This window comes from Chiloscyllium plagiosum, unplaced genomic scaffold (genome assembly GCF_037043375.1).
Source record: "Chiloscyllium plagiosum isolate Xiang-an unplaced genomic scaffold, Cpla_swu_hap1 HiC_scaffold_21, whole genome shotgun sequence".
Taxonomy (NCBI): domain Eukaryota; kingdom Metazoa; phylum Chordata; class Chondrichthyes; order Orectolobiformes; family Hemiscylliidae; genus Chiloscyllium; species Chiloscyllium plagiosum.
Window position 1 is genome coordinate 55,596,609 of NW_028270159.1, and position 16,660 is coordinate 55,613,268.

General features: G+C 45.6%; 1 protein-coding gene across 2 annotated transcripts in view; it reads right to left on the minus strand.

Annotated features, from left to right (window-relative positions):
* fbxw5 (F-box and WD repeat domain containing 5) overlaps positions 1–16,660 on the minus strand; it is a 183,850-nt gene that overhangs the window by 27,739 nt on the left and 139,451 nt on the right. For both annotated transcript variants that reach the window (XM_087998593.1, XM_087998592.1), the window contains exons 3-4: positions 6,024–6,181; positions 4,975–5,149 (exon numbers count right to left, since the gene is read on the minus strand). In XM_087998593.1, coding sequence (XP_087854719.1) covers positions 4,975–5,149; positions 6,024–6,181 — 333 coding nt within the window. The remainder of the gene's footprint in view (positions 1–4,974; positions 5,150–6,023; positions 6,182–16,660) is intronic.

A 16,660-nucleotide genomic window follows, 5' to 3' on the forward strand; every position in this document is an offset into this window, starting at 1 on the left:
GAATATAGAAGTTGGGAAGTTATATTGCAACTGCACAGGACATTGGTGAGGCTGCACTTGGATTATTGTGTTCAGTTTTGGTCACCTTATTATAGGAAGGATGTTATTAAACTGGAAAGAGTGCAGAAGGAATTTGCAAGGATGTTGCCTGGACTCAACGACCTGAGTTGTAGGTAGAGATTGGATGAGCTCGGATCTTTTTCTTTAGAGAAGAGGAGACTGTAGGGGCGGGGATCTCATATAACTGTGTCAGATCATGAGAGGCATGGATAGAGTGAATGCACTCAGTCTTTTCCCCAGGATTGGGTAATTGAGCACGAGAGGGCATCAGTTTAAGGTGAGTGGGAAAAAGAATAAAAGGGAACCTGAGGGGCAGCTTTTATGCCGATGGAATGAACTGCCAGCGGAAGTGGTTGAGGCCGGTACATTAACAACATTTAAAAGGCATTTGGACAAATACATGGATAGGAGAGGTTTAGAAGGAGATGGGCCAAGTGCAGGGAAATGGAGTTAGCGTGGATGGATATTTTGGTCGGCATGAACCAAAGAGCCTGTCTCCATGCTTTGGGATCTATAACTCAATGAGTGCTAACATTGCATTTGCCTTCCTAACTGCCTACTGAACCGGCATGTTAACCATGAGAGAATCCTGAACAAGGAGTGTTATACAGTGACAGACCTGTCTCCACCTGTACTGTATGCCAGTTATATACAGTGACAGACCTGTCCCTACCAGGACTGTACCCCAGTGTGATACATAGAACATAGAACAATACAGCACAGAACAGGCCCTTCGGCCCACGACGTGTGCCGAACATTTGTCCTAGCTTAAGCACCCATCCATGTACCTATCCAATTGGCACTTAAAGTTCGCCAATGATTCTGACTCTGCCACTCCCACAGGCAGCGCATTCCATGCCCTCACCACTCTCTGAGTAAAGAACCTACCCCTGACATCTCCCCTATACCTTCCACCCTTCACCTTAAATTTATGTCCCCTTGTAACACTCTGTTGTACCCGGGGAAAAAGTTTCTGATTGTCTACTCTATCTATTCCCCTGATCATCTTATACACCTCTATCAAGTCACCCCTCATCCTTCTCTGTTCCAATGAGAAAAGGCCTAGCATGCTCAACCTATCCTCGTACGACCTATTCTCCACTCCAGGCAACATCCTGGTAAATCTTCTCTGCACCCTCTCCAAAGCTTCCACATCTTTCCTAAAGTGAGGCGACCAGAACTGCACACAGTACTCCAAATGTGGCCGAACCAAGGTCCTGTACAGCTGTAACATCACTTCACGACTCTTGAATTCAATCCCTCTGCTAATGAACGCTAATACACCATAGGCCTTCTTACAAGCTCTATCCACCTGAGTGGCAACTTTCAAAGATCTATGAACATAGACCCCAAGATCCCTCTGCTCCTCCACCTTACTAAGAACCCTACCGTTAACCCTGTATTCCGAATTCTTATTTGTCCTTCCAAAATGGACAACCTCACACTTGGCAGGGTTGAACTCCATCTGCCACTCCTCAGCCCAGCTCTGCATCATATCTAAGTCCCTTTGCAGCCGACAACAGCCCTCCTCAATATCCACAACTCCACCAATCTTCGTATCATCTGCAAATTTACTGACCCACCCTTCGACTCCCTCTTCCAAGTCATTAATAAAAATTACAAACAGCAGAGGACCCAGAACTGATCCCTGCGGAACTCCACTTGTAACTGGGCTCCAGGCTGAATATTTGCCATCTACCACCACTCTCTGACTTCGACCGGTTAGCCAGGTTTCTATCCAACTGGCCAAATTTCCCTCTATCCCATGCCTCCTGACTTTCCGCATAAGCCTACCATGGGGAACCTTATCAAATGCCTTACTAAAATCCATGTATACTACATCCACTGCTCTACCCTCATCCACATGCTTGGTCACCTCCTCAAAGAATTCAATAAGACTTGTAAGGCAAGACCTACCCTTCACAAATCCTATCCCTCAGTACCCTTTCCATTACTTTGCCTACCACCGAAGTAAGACTAACTGGCCTATAATTCCCAGGGTTATCCCTATTCCCTTTTTTGAACAGGGGCACAACATTCGCTACTCTCCAGTCCCCTGGTACCACCCCTGTTGACAGTGAAGACGAAAAGATCATTGCTAACGGCTCTGCAATTTCCTCTCTTGCTTCCCACATAATCCTAGGATATATCCCGTCAGGCCCGGGGGACTTGTCTATCCTCAAGTTATTCAAAATGTCCAACACATCTTCCTTCCTAACAAGTATCTCCTCTAGCTTACCAGTCCATTTCACACTCTCCTCTTCAACAATACGGTCCCTCTCGTTTGCAAATACTGAAGAAAAGTACTCATTCAAGACCTCACTTATCTCTTCCGACTCAATACACAGTCTCCCACTACTGTCCTTGATCGGACCTACCCTCGTTCTCGTCATTCTCATGTTTCTCACATACGCATAAAATGCCTTGGGGTTATCCTTGATCCTATCCGCCAAAGATTTTTCATGCCCTCTCTTAGCTCTCCTAATCCCTTTATTCAGGTCCCTTCTGGCTATCCTGTATCCCTCCAATGCTCTGTCTGAACCTTGTTTCCTCAACCTTATGTAAGCCTCCTTCTTCCTCTTTACAAGACATTCAACCTCCCGCGTCAACCAAGGTTCCCTCACATGACCATCTCTTTCCTGCCTGACAGGTACATACATATCAAGGACACGTCGTATCTGTTCCTTGAAAAAGTTCCACATTTCCAAGACATCCTTCCCTGACAGCCTGTGCTCCCAACTTATGCTCCTCAGATCCTGTCTTACAGCATCGTATTTACCCTTCCCCCAATTGTAAAACCTACCCTGTTGCACGCACCTATCTCTCTCCATAACCAAGGTGAAAGTCACAGAATTGTGGTCATCATCACCAAAATGTTCACCCACTAACGAGCCCATCACTTGCCCCGGTTCGTTACCAAGTACCAAATCCAAAATGGCCTCCCCTCTGGTCGGGCAATCTACATACTGAGTTAGAAAAGCTTCCTGTACACACTGCACAAACACCGCCCCATCCAATCTACTTGATCTAAAGAGCTTCCAATCAATGTTTGGGAAGTTGAAATCACCCATGACTACTACCCTGTGGCTTCTGCAACTTTCCAAGATCTGTTTCTCCACATCTCCGCTGCTATTGGGGGGCCTATAGTAAACACCCAACAAGGTGACTGCACCTTTCCTATTTCTGACTTCAGCCCATACTACCTCCAAAGGCAGATCCCCCTCGAACTGCCTTTCTGCAGCCGTTATACCATTTCTCATTAGCAACGCCACCCCCCCTCCTTTTTTACCACCCTCCCTAATCTTACTGAAACATCTGTAACCAGGAACCTCCAACAACCATTCCTGTCCCTCTTCTATCCACGTTTCCGTGATGGCCACAACATCGTAGTCCCAGGCACTGATCCACGCCTTAAGTTCACCCACCTTATTTCTGATACTCCTTGCATTGAAGTATACACACTCTGTGTCCGCAAGTACTCCCTGTCAGTGCTACCTTCTCCATTATCCCTACATTCTTGGACATCCTGACAAACAGCTAGCCTACTTGCTGGACTACAAGTCCGGATCCCATCCCCCTGCCAAATTAGTTTAACCCCCCCCAAAGAGTGCTAGCAAACCTACCCCCCAGGATATTGGTGCCCTTCTGGTTCAGGTGCAACCCGTCCTGCTTGTACAGGTCCCACCTTCCCCAGAATGCAGTCCAATTGTCCAAATACCTGAAGCCCTCCCTCCTACACCATCCTTGCAGCCACGTGTTCAACTGCACTCTCTCCCTATTCCTTGCCTCACTGTCACGTGGCACCGGCAACAACCCAGAGATGGCGACTCTGTCCATCCTAGTTTTTAGCAGTGACAGACTTGTCCCCACCAGTACTGTACCCCTGTGTTATATAGGGACACACCTTTCCCCACCAGTACTGTACCCCAGTGTTATACAGGGACAGACCTTCCCACCAGTACTGTACCCCAGTGTTATACAGGGACAGACCTGTCCCCACCAGTACTGTACCCCAGTGTTACACAGGGACAGACCTGTCCCACCAGCACTGTACCCCAGTGTTACACAGGGACAGACCTGTCCCACCAGTACTGTACCCCAGTGTTATACAGGGACAGACCTGTCCCACCAGTACTGTACCCCAGTGTTATACAGGGACAGACCTGTCCCCACCAGTACTGTACCCCAGTGTTACACAGGGACAGACCTGTCCCACCAGCACTGTACCCCAGTGTTACACAGGGACAGACCTGTCCCACCAGTACTGTACCCCAGTGTTATACAGGGACAGACCTGTCCCACCAGTACTGTACCCCAGTGTTATACAGGGACAGACCTGTCCCCACCAGTACTGTACCCCAGTGTTACACAGGGACAGACCTGTCCCACCAGCACTGTACCCCAGTGTTATACAGGGACAGACTTATCTCCACTGAAAGAAGGTCCAGCACTGTATTCTCGATGTGAAATACATCTATTTGGCTTCATCTTGCTCTAATTTCATATATTTTTGATATTGCATCATTCCCTTGTCTTCAGTAGAGACCAAGTCTGAAAGGTTTAATATGCGCACTTGCATTCTCCTGAATGCAGAAGATTAAGGGTATTGATATTGAGTTGTGTATTTAATAGGCCCTTGTAATTCTGTCCTGCAAAAAGACAGTGAATAAGAAAGAGGAACTGCAGCTTTCAAGACTGAGATCAACAAATGTTGTTTTTGAAGGAATATGGATCAAAGATGGGTCAATGGAGTTTTGTCCTGATCATCCATCTTGTTATTGAATGGGTAACAGGCTTTCAGAAAGCAATGGCCTCCTCCTGTTCCCATTTTGGTCAAAATATGTTTCCCAAGGCTCAGTGTTTTTTCTGGTATTGCTGAACCCACTCATTAACATTATGCTGGCAGAGAGGTACCTAGACTGAAGACTGCGATTTCACCAGACGATGAGCTGTGAGGCCCAATGTAGACTCCAGAGACAAGGAGGAGGGTGTCCTCAGCATTGAACTGGGAGAACTGGGTATAGCTCCAATTGTAGGGGCGCATATTGGCACTGTGCAACACTGAAATCTCCAAATCATTGCTCCACACCTGAAAGAAACAATGAAAACAACACTGAGGATGCCATCTAACAGCCAGAGTTCCTGTTCAACAGAATGAGCTCAGGCACTTACAGGTTTGTAATAAAACACCTTACAATGTATTACCTAAAAGTACGACAGTAATGGCTGAAAATAGGCTGTGTTGGGTAGCAACCGATGTGAAATATAGACAAGTTGTCATCACATATAGGCAACATTCCCTACACAATAGAAATGAAAATAAATCTGGGCAGCCAATGGATTCTGAGAAACATCATCTGAAAAAGATTGAGGCGAGACTGCATCGTACTGAACAAGAAACAAGATAGACAGGAAACTAGACGTTGCTTGAACATTTCAAACAATGTCCGGGACTACCGACATGTGTTTATCCAAAACCAGTATATACCAAAAACTACATTCGGAACAAATTGAAATAGTCATTCAATAACGTAACAATGGTACAGACTGCAAAGACAGAGAGAGAGAGAGAGATTGTAAAGACACAGTAAGAGAGGTTACAAAGACACAAAGGTCATAAACTCACAGAGCAAGAGATTTTAAATGCCCACAGAGGGTGAGAGAGATCATCAACTCTGACAAAGCGAGAGAAGACAGAAATCATAAACTTTGAATGAAGTTGTAAACTTGAGAGTAAGAGAGGTCATAAACTCACACGGAGTGAGAGACCGTAATTTCAGAGTGCAGGATGTGAAGTCAGAGTGAGAAAAGTTGTAAAGTCAGTGAGAGAGGGTACAAACTCACACAGACTGACAGAGGTCAGAAAGTTATACAATGAGATGGAGGTCTTAAATTTATAGAGTGACAGAGGTTGTAAAATTACACAGTGAGACAGGTCATAAATTCAGACAGAGAGATCTCACCTTGACAAAACAGTCCTTGGAACAGGATCCAAATAAGTAGCCATTGTGAGAGAAACTGACATGTAAGACTTGGTCACGATGTTCCTTCAAGGTCTCCACTTCCACACATGGAATTGTGTCGTACAGTCTCTGAAATTCACCCAGCCATGAAACTGCAGCTAGAAGAAGCAAGATATTAGCATTGAGTGGTGTTAGCCTGTGGCAATAGAAGGTATTCCGATATCTGTTTTAGTTGAACATCTATTTCCTTCCTGTACCCTGCCTGTAAACTCTAAGCAGCTACCTGTGGGGATGGTGTGAGAGAAATACACCTGTGGCACATTGGTGAAGGTGGCATTTCCTCATGAAAGCTGGCACGAGTCACAGTGTTAGGCAGTGCAGTGTTTTGCGATCAGAGTCGAAGAGTGTGTTGCTGGAAAAGCACAGCAGGTCAGGCAGCATCCGAGGAGCTGGACAGTCGATGTTTCGGGAAGGGCTTATGCCCAAAACATCGTCTCTCCTGCCCCTCAGATGCTGCCTGACCTATGTGCATCTGAGGTCCTCACTTTCTCCAGTGTTTTGCTGTGCTCAGAATCAGGGCTAGAATAAATATCCCAGCATTCGCACAAGAGCTGATGAGTACAATGTCATTGATGAGGTTCATATAGACTTCCCAAAAACATTTGCTCATAGAAAGAACAAGAACGAGAGGGCATTGATAGAAAGTGATGTCAAAAGAAGCAAGGGTAATGTGAGAACAGATTTCTTCACTCAGCAAGTTGTGAGGGAGTACACTGCCTGGAAATGTGGTGGAGGCAGGTAGAATTGGATGGTTATTTGGACAGAAGTGAGAAAACAGAGTATGGCATTAAGTAATGGAGCTAGTTCAGGCATGACGGGCTGAATGATCTCCTACCGCACCATAACAATTCTGTGATTTGATAAAAAGTTGCAATTAGTCCCGAGTGTCATGAAGTAAAAGGGCCAGTAGCAACACAGATAAGAAATTGGTTGGGTGACAGGAAATCTTAGAGTGGCAAACAGTTGTTGTATGGACCAGGGAAATTTTATATCCGGATTTTATATATTCGTTCATGAGATGTGGGCATCGCTGGCTCGCCCAGCATTTACTGCCCATCTCTAATGGCCCCCATTAGCAGCCAACCATATTGCTGTGGGTCTGGAGTCACATGGAGGTCAGGCCAGGTAAGGATGGCGGTCTCCTTCCCTAAAAGACATTTGTGAACCAGATTGTGCTTTTAATTGAAGGTAGTTTATATCTTTTTTTTAAAGAATGTGACTACCTTTGATTGTCACTCCAAATTTTTACTGAATTCAAATCTTACCATCTGTCATGCTCTGATTCAAACCTGGATCCCCAGAGTATTCTGGATTACTAGCCTAGATCTCCCAAAGATTGGGATTAGGCCCAATTTTATAGACTATTAGGACCCTTCTTTATATATAAATCAATGACCAACATCTTAGTTTACGGAACACAATTTGAAAATCTACAGATGACAAAAGAATTGCAAGCATTGTGAACTCTGAGACCAATGGGGATTAACTTCAAAAGGACACAGCTGGGTTGGTGGACAGGCAGCAGATGAAATTTATACAAAGAAGTGTGAAATGATTCATTTTGGTAAGAAGAATGCGGAGAGACAATAAGAAACAATTGATACAATTCTTAAAGGAGGTGCAGGAACAGAGGGCTGTTCATGTGTATAAATTATAAATGGTTCAGAGAATGGTTCATAAAGCATACAAGATCCTGAGCTGCATAAAAAGAGGGACAGTACAAAAACAAGAAAATGATACGAAATCTCTGTAAACCTGTGCTTTAAACTCGAATGGATGGGATGAGCCAACAATCAAAGTGAATTGATACAATAGCATTGTGGATGGCATGGTGGCTCAGTGGTTAGCACTGCTGCCTCACAGCACCAGGGTCCCAGGTTCAATTCCAGCCTTGGGTGACTGTCTGTGTGGAGTTTGCACATTCTCCCCGTTTTTGCGTGGGTTTCCTCCGGGTGCTCCGGTTTCCTCCCACAGTCCAAAGATGTGCAGATCAGGTGAACTGGGCATGCTAAATTGTCCATAGTGTTAGGTGCATCAGTCAGAGGGAAATGGGTCTGGGTGGGTTACCCTTTGGAGGGTGGGTGTGGACTTGTTGGGCCGAAGGGTCTGTTTCCACACTGTAAGTAATCTAATCTAAATTTACAAACTCTCAAGGACCTAAATATTACATCCTTATAGAACCTGGATGGTAATTTGGACCTGAGCAGAATACACAACAGAGCTACGGGACTGGGTAGACGTTACTGTGTATGTGAAGCCCACATTATAATGAGTTCATCTCGAGACTTTCACAACAATACTGTGGGACCATAGCTTAACTTGACTGCTGGCTGGAAGAACCCACCTCCCCTTTGTGGGGGAGGATAGATGGTGTTATAACTCACACAACGTCCAAAACCAATGAGTCCACCAGCAGATGGAATAGCTAGGGTAGGGTACGACAACCCAAACCATGATGTCATCATGATACTACAGCCATTTTCAAAGTGACTTAGAATGTTTCAGGAACATTCCCTTTTTGTCTATAATATGTCACAATAACAAAATGCTACACAATGGGTTAGACAACAATTTGTAAAAATGATTAGAGATTCTAAGCTCAGAATTGCCCTGGAAATTAGTTAAAAATCACACAACACCAGGTTATAGTCCAACAGGTTTAATTGGAAGCACACTAGCTTTCGGAGCGACGCTCCTTCATCAGGTGATAGGTGCGTCGCTCTGAAAGCTAGTGTGCTTCCAATTAAACCTGTTGGACTATAACCTGGTGTTGTGTGATTTTTAACTTTGTACACCCCAGTCCAACACCGGCATCTCCAAATCCTGGAAATTAGGGTAGGCCAGAAGTCTAAATATAGAGGGAGGAGAAGCCTGAATGGGAGTACTAGTGGGTTGTTCAGAAGTGCTAACTCTGCCCTCAACTGAGGGAATACGTATAGATTACATAAGTACACCTCCTGGGCGTCCAAGGGTTACAGTACAGAAGATAACACAGTTGAATGTGTGGCTGAAGAGCTCGTATAAGAGGGAGGGTTTCAGACATCTGAATCGTTGCGATCTCTTCCAGGCCATGTGGGGCCCAGACAAGAAGAAAGGTTTGCACCTAAACTGGACAGGCACCAATACCATCGCAGGAAGTTCCTTTAGTGCCACTTGGGAGGGTTTAAACTAATATGGCAGGAGATTGGCAAACAGAACAGCAGGTCACAACATGTGGAGTGATCGAGGAGAAAGTCAATGTTAGGTCAACTAAGTCAAATAGGAAGAACAGGCAGGGTCAGGTTAATGAACACAGCAGGACGAGTGGTCTGAAGTATATTTAATGCAAGAAATATAACAGGTAAAGCAGATGAGCTTAGGAGAGACAGTGAGGACTGCAGATGCTGGAGAGTCAGAGTTGAAAGTGAAAGCTGGAAAAGCACGCAGGTCAGGCAGTATCCGAGGAGCAGGACAGTCGACATTTCGGGCTTAAGACCTTCATCAGGCCCACTCCTCGGATGCTGCCTGACCTGCTGTGCTTTTCCAGTGCCACACTTTTTATGACTCGAGATGAGCTTAAAGCCTGATTTAGTAATGGGACAATCACGTGGTAGCCATTATAGTAACGTGATTGAGAGAAGAGTAGGACTGGCCAATTGATGCACCGGGGTTTTGATGTTTCAGGCATACCAGACAGGACTGTAAAAGGGGTATGGGAATTCCATTACTGATGAAGGAGATTGTAACAGTTATGCTGAGAGAGACATCCTGGAGGGCTCATCCAGACAGGCCATATGGGGACAACTCTGGAATAAGAAAGGTGCAATCACCAAGATAGGGTTATACTATAGGCCTCCTAATACTCAGTGGGAAAATCATGGAAAGATTTTAAAACCCAACAGGACTGGTAGTAAGTAATTCTAACTTCCCCAATATTGACCAGGACTCCTTTAGTGCCAAGGGCTTAGACGGGCAAAATCTGTTAAGCATATCATAGAACATAGAAAGGTACAGCACAGAACAGGCCCTTTGGCCCACGATGTTGTGCCGAGGTTTAGTCCTAATGTAAAATATAATAACTTAACCTACGCACCCCTCAACTCACGGCTATCTATCCAGGAAGGTTTCTTGAAATAATATGTGCAGAATCCAAATAGGAAAGGGGCAGTACTAGACCTTATTTTGGAGAGTGAGCCTCGCCAGGTGGTTAAAGTTTCAGTGGGGGGACATTTTGGGAACAGAGATCATCAAGCTGTAAGTTTTAACATGGTTATAGATAATGAAAAGGCTGGTCCTTGCATGAAAGTGCTAACTTAGGGGAAGGATAATTCCGTCAGTATTAGGCAGGAACTGGAGAAGTTAGGTTGGAGTGGCTGTTTGAGGGTAAATCTGACATGTGGAAGTCTTTTCAAGGCCAGCTAATCAGAGTTCAGAACTGGCATGTTCCTGTGAGGATGCAAGATAAGGGTGGCAAGATTCAGGAATTTCAGATGACAAGAGATATTGAAAGGGTTAGTCAAAAAGAGAAAGGAACCATATATAAGGTTTAAGAAACTGAAATCAAACACGACCATTTAGGATAATAAACAAGACAGAAAATAAATTAGAAATTAGGAGGGCGAGGAAGGAAGGCCCATGAAATGTCCTTGGCAAATAGGGTTAAGGAAAATCCCAAGGCATTTTATACATATATTAGGACCAAGAGGCTAACAAGGGAAAGGGTAGGTCCACTCAAGAACAAAGGAGGGAATTAATGCATAGAGCCAGAGAAACTGGGTGAGGTCCTGAAACAGTACTTCACATCAGTATTCACCGTTTCTGCAGCAGCAGTGGGGGTGGTGAGAATGAGGATCAGGGGCTGCTGGGAGTGTAAATTAATCCTTTAGCTGGGGCTGTTTTCCCTGGAGCATCGGAGGCTGAGGTTTACAAAATTGAGGGGCATGGATAGGGTAAATAGGCAAAGTCTTTTCCTTGGGGTTGGGGAGTCCAGAACTAGAGGGCATAGGTTTAGGGTGAGAGGGGAAAGATATAAAAGAGACCTACAGGGTAACTTTTTCACACAGAGGGTGGTACGTGTATGGAATGAGCTGCCAGAAGTGGTGAAGGCTGGGACAGTTGCAACACATTTAAGAGGCATTTGGATGGGTATAAGAATAGGAAGGGTTTGGAGGGATATGGGCCGGGTGCTGGCAGGTGGGAATAGATTGGGTTGGGATATCTGGGCAGCATGGACGGGTTAGACTGAAGGGTCTGTTTTCATGCTGTACTCTCTTTGACTCTAATTACTTATCTCCAGAACAGGTGGAGTGCACGCTGAGCAGGAGCGGACACGGGACTGCCGAATAAGTGAGGTAATATATTTGGGTGGTTGCTTTACCCGAAACACTACTAAGGTAGTGTCTCCCACCCATCCACCTCCTCTAACAATAAAAAAGGTTCTGTGCACCGATTTGGTAAGGATCCTAGTTTATTTTTCAATAGTTTCTTTGGGAATTCAGAACAGTGGGAATGGATGTTAGGGCAGATGCATGCTCCTCCTGTAGGATTTGGAAGGTAAGGGTCACCACTAGTGTCCCCACTGACTTCATCTATGGGAAGTGCACCCGCCTCAAGCTCCACAGAAACTGCGATAGGGAACTGGAACTGGAGCTGGAGCTGGAGCTGGGTGAACTTCAGGTCATTCAGGAGGAGGAGGGGGCAATAGAGAGGAGTTACAGGGAGGTAGTCACACCTCAGGTACAGGAAAAAGGTAGATGGGTAACAGTCAGGGGACAGGCAGACAGTGCAGGGATCCCCTTTGGCCGTTCCCCTCAATAATAAGTATACCGTTTTGGATACTGTTAGAGGGGAATGATCTACCAGGGGAAAGCTATGGTGGCTAGGTCTCTGGTACTGAGCCTGGCTCTGTGGCTCAGAGGGGAAGGGAGGAGAATAGAAAAACGCTAGTGGTAGGAGACTCAATAGAGGAACGGACAGGAGATTCTGTGGTCATGAACAGGACTCCAGGAAGGTATGTTGCCTCCCAGGCGCCAGGGTCTGGGATGTTTCAGATCCAGTCTATAAGGTTGTGATGAGGGACGGTGAGCAGCCAGAAGTCGTGATGCACATTGGCACCAGTGATATTGCTAGCAAAATGGATGAGGGTCTAAAAGGTGATTTCAGGGAGTTAGGGTTGGAAGCTAAAAAGCAGGATGAGCAGAGTAGTAACCTCAGGATTACTACTGGTGCCATGTGCTAGTGAGGAGAGGAACAGGGAGCAAATGCAGCTAAATACGTGGCTACAGGGCTGGTGCAGGAGGGAGGGCTTCAGGTATGTAGATCATTGAGGGGAAGGTGGGACCTGTACATGAAGGACGGGTTACACTTAAACTGGAGGGCACTAATGTCCTGGGCAGGAGATTTGCTGGAGCACTTTGGGAGGGTTTAAACTAGTTTGGCAGGGGATGGGAACCAGAGCTATAGATGAGGTGGAAAGGTGGGTTAGTAAGTTTGCCGATGACACAAAGGTCAGTGGTGTTGTAGATAGCGTCAAGGGCTATTGCAGACTACAACAAGACACTGACAGGATGCAGAACCGAACAGAGGAGTGGCAGTTGGAGTTCAACCTGGATAAATGCGAAGAGATTCATTTTGGAAGTTCAAATTTGAATGCTGAATACAGAGTTAAAGACAGGATTCTTGGCAGTGTGCAGGAACAGCGGGATCTTGGGGTCCGCATACATAGATCCCTGAAAGTTGCCATACAAGTTGACAAGGTTGTTAAGAATGTGTACTATGTTTTGGTTTTTATTAGCAGGGACATTGAGTTTAAAAGCCGCGAGGTTTTGCTGCAGCTCTACAAAACCCTGGTTAGACCACATTTGGAATGTTGTGTCCAGTTCTAGTCACCTCATTATAGGAAAGATGTAGATGCTGTAGAGAGGGTGCAGAGGAGATCTACCAGGATGCTGCCTGGATTGGAGGGCATGTTTAAGAGAGGTTGAGTGAGCTTGGGCTTTTCACACTGGGGAGAAGAAGGGAGAGAGGTGACTTGATAGAGGTGTACAAGGTAATGAGAGACATAGACAGAGCAAATAGCCAGAGACCATTCCCCAGGGCAGAAATGGCTGTCATGAGGGTGATTGGAGGAAGGTATAGGGGAGATATCAGAAGTAGGTTCTTTACATAGAGAGTGGTAGGTGCATGGAATGCACTGCCAGTGGTGGGAGTAGAGTCAGAGACATTAGGGACATTTAAGTGATTGCTGGACAAGCACATGGACAGCAGTAAATTTAGGGGTGTGTAGGTTAGGTTGATCTTAGATTGAGATAAATGCTCAACGCAACATCATGGGCCAAAGGGCCTGTACTGTTCTGTGTCCTACAGGAACATGTGTTCATGATATAGAGAGGGTATGTTGATATTAGCATAGAATAGGACAGAACAGAAGAATAGCATAGAACGGAATCCCTACAGTGTGGAAACAGGCCATTCGGCCCAACCGAAGTCCATACCGATCCCCTCTAAAGCACCTAACCTACACATCCCTACAAATATTCTGGTGCATTTCAATATTAAGGAGGATGTTAGATGTCTTGAAAAACATTACGGTAGAAAAATCGCTTGTGCCTGATGATATTTATCCCAGGATAATGAAGGTGGGAAAAGAGGAATTCCTGGCCCCTGCAGAGATCTTTGTATCCTCTTCAGCCACAAGTGGTGTCCCAAATGACTGATGACTAGCCAATGTTGTTTCTTTATTTAAGGAGGACAGCAGGGATCATCCAGGAAATTACAGGCCATGTTGGGAAGCCTTGTCTCACAGACCTGATTGATTTTCTTTGACAAAGTAACAAAATTTACTGATGAGGGTAGAGCAATGGATATTGTCCACATGGACTTTACTAAAGCATTTGATTCAAACATCAGGTTGAAACTCGAATGCAGCTGCCAGCAGAGAATGTTTTTCTTTTCGCAGACTCAAACAGAGTGGATTTTTTGTCACAGGGAGGAGTGTTCACTCCTTCCTTATAAATACTGAAATTGTACCTTTCGTTTGATTCAGCATGAATTCTTAATCTTGGAGTTGATTGGAAAACCATGACCCATGTTAATTTCTGATTAGCAGATGCAAATGAATTGCAATCATGTGGTTAGCACTGCTGCCTCACTGTCCCAGGTTCGATTCCAGCCTCAGGTGACTGTGTGGAGTTTGCACGTTCTCCCTGTGTCTGCGTGGGTTTCCTCCGGGTGCTCCGGTTTCCTCCCACAGTCCAAAGATGTGCAGGTCAGGTGAACTGGCCATGCTCAATGCTCATAGTGTTCACAGATGGATAGATTAGACAAGGGAAAAAGCAATAGTGTAGGGGAATGGATCTGGGTGGGATACTCTTCAGAGGATTGGTGTGGTAAAAACAAGGACTGCAGATGCTGGAAACCAGATTCTAGATTATAGTGGTGCTGGAAAAGCACAGCAGTTCAGGCAGCATCCGAGGAGCAGGAAAATCGACATTTCGGGCAAAAGCCCTTCATCAGGAAGAGAGGCAGGGTGCCTGCAGGGTGGAGAGATAAATGAGAGGCAGGTGGGGGGGCAGGTGGGGGTGGGGGTGCGGGTGGGGGAAGATAGCAAAGAGTACAATGGGTGAATGGGGGTGGGGATGGAGGTGATAGGTCAGAGAGGAGGGTGGAGTGGATCGGTGGAAAGGAAGATAGGCAGGTAGGACAGGTCATGGGGACAGTGCTGAGCTGGAAGGTTGGAGCTGGAGTGAGGTGGGGGAAGGGGAAATGAGGAAACTGGTGAATTCAGATACATGTGATTACATAAGCTTGAATAAAAGCGCTGAAAAAAATGGAGTCTCATCTGATGACTGTGGGTGGGGGGCACTGAACTTCCATTTGAATCTCTCTATTGCCTCCATTGTCTCTCCGTGTAACCTGTACATACTCATTTCCTGCTCCTTTCATTCTATCTTGGATCGTTTATTACCTGTCCTCTTGAACACCTTTTCTCAACACTTCCTCTTTCTACCTCCTTTCCTATTTTCAAAACTGGGAAATACATCTGTTTGACTAATTCTTGCTTCCAACCCAACTTGGAGTTTTGCTCATCTACTTTTGCAATATCACAGACAGCAGGTTTATTCAAAAACAATTAAATGGCTAAGTTAATAATGGGAGGGTGAATGCTTCCTTGAGAACACTAGAAACCATATGCGAAGCAACCAGTTAGCCCAAAAGCTCCTGGTGACCAGCTGCTTTGAGACAATTTGGGAACTAACCTTTCTTACTGTGCACTAACGGTACACAAGTTCAAAAAACGTTAAAGGGAAGGAAAGAAATCTAGACAAACTGCCATTTAACGTCTGGGGTAAGAGGCAAATTCACTCCAGATCAGGAAAAAGACTTGCAATCATACAATATCTTTCGTAACCTCAGAACATCTCTGAGGTTGTTACACAAATTTAATGCTCACGGGCAACGAAAATAGAAGCTGCTGAAAAAGCTCAGCAGGTCAGGCAGCAGCTGTGAAGAGAAACCAAAGTTCATGTTTTGAGTCCGGTGATCATTCCTCAGAACCCAAAACGTTAACTCGGATTTCTCTTCACAGATGCTGTCAGACCTGCTGAGCTTTCCCAGCAACATCTGTTCTTGTTTCTGGCTTACAGCACCCGCAGTTCTGTTGGTTTTTATTTAATGCTCAAGGGATTCAACATGAGCGGGGAGTAAGGACTGATTTGAAAGCATGAATGAAAAGGTGGTTTTTGGGACAGAGGGTACAGTACTAGAAGGACTGGTGTTGAGCCCTTAGCAATTTTCAGAATAGCCCTTACCTATCTGCATGTAAGACATCTAAATTTGCTTACTATACACACCTCCATTGGAAAATTGAGGATGGCACAGTGCCTTACAATGCGAGGGACCCATTTCAATTCCAGCCTTGGGTGAACATGAGTGTGGAGTTTGCACATTCTCTCCATGGCTGTATGGCTTTCTGCCACGTCCTCCAGTTTTCTCCCACAGTCCAAAAATGCGCATGTTAGGGGGATTGACCATGCCAATTTGCCCTGTAGTGTCCAGGGATGTGCTGATTGGGTGAATTAGCCATGGGAAATATGGAGTTACGGGGAGACGGAGCTATGGGGGGCACTGGGTCTGGGTGGGACGCTGTCCCGAGTGTCAATGTGGATTCGATGTGCCGAGTGGCGTCTCTCCACACCGTAAGGATTCAGTGAAAGGAAGCCGGAGACTGCAGAGACATACAGACAAGGGAAGTGACATATAGACTGGAAGGTGACAGATAGAGGACAAAGTGGGCAAGTAAGAAATTAACAACTATATGAAGAGAAATGGAAAGGCAGAATATTTTTTAAAAAGGTGCAAAACTATTAAATTTGGCATTCACAGGAATTTGGGTGCATCACAGAAATGGAAGATACATCTTCCATTTCTGTGATGCACCCAATTGGGCGGCACGGTGGCACAGTGGTTAGCACTGCTGCCTCGCATCGCCAGAGACCCGGGTTCAATTCCCGCCTCAGGCGACTGACTGTGTGGAGTTTGCACGTTCTCCCCGTGTCTGCGTGGGTTTCCTCCGGGTGCTCCGGTTTCCTCCCACAATC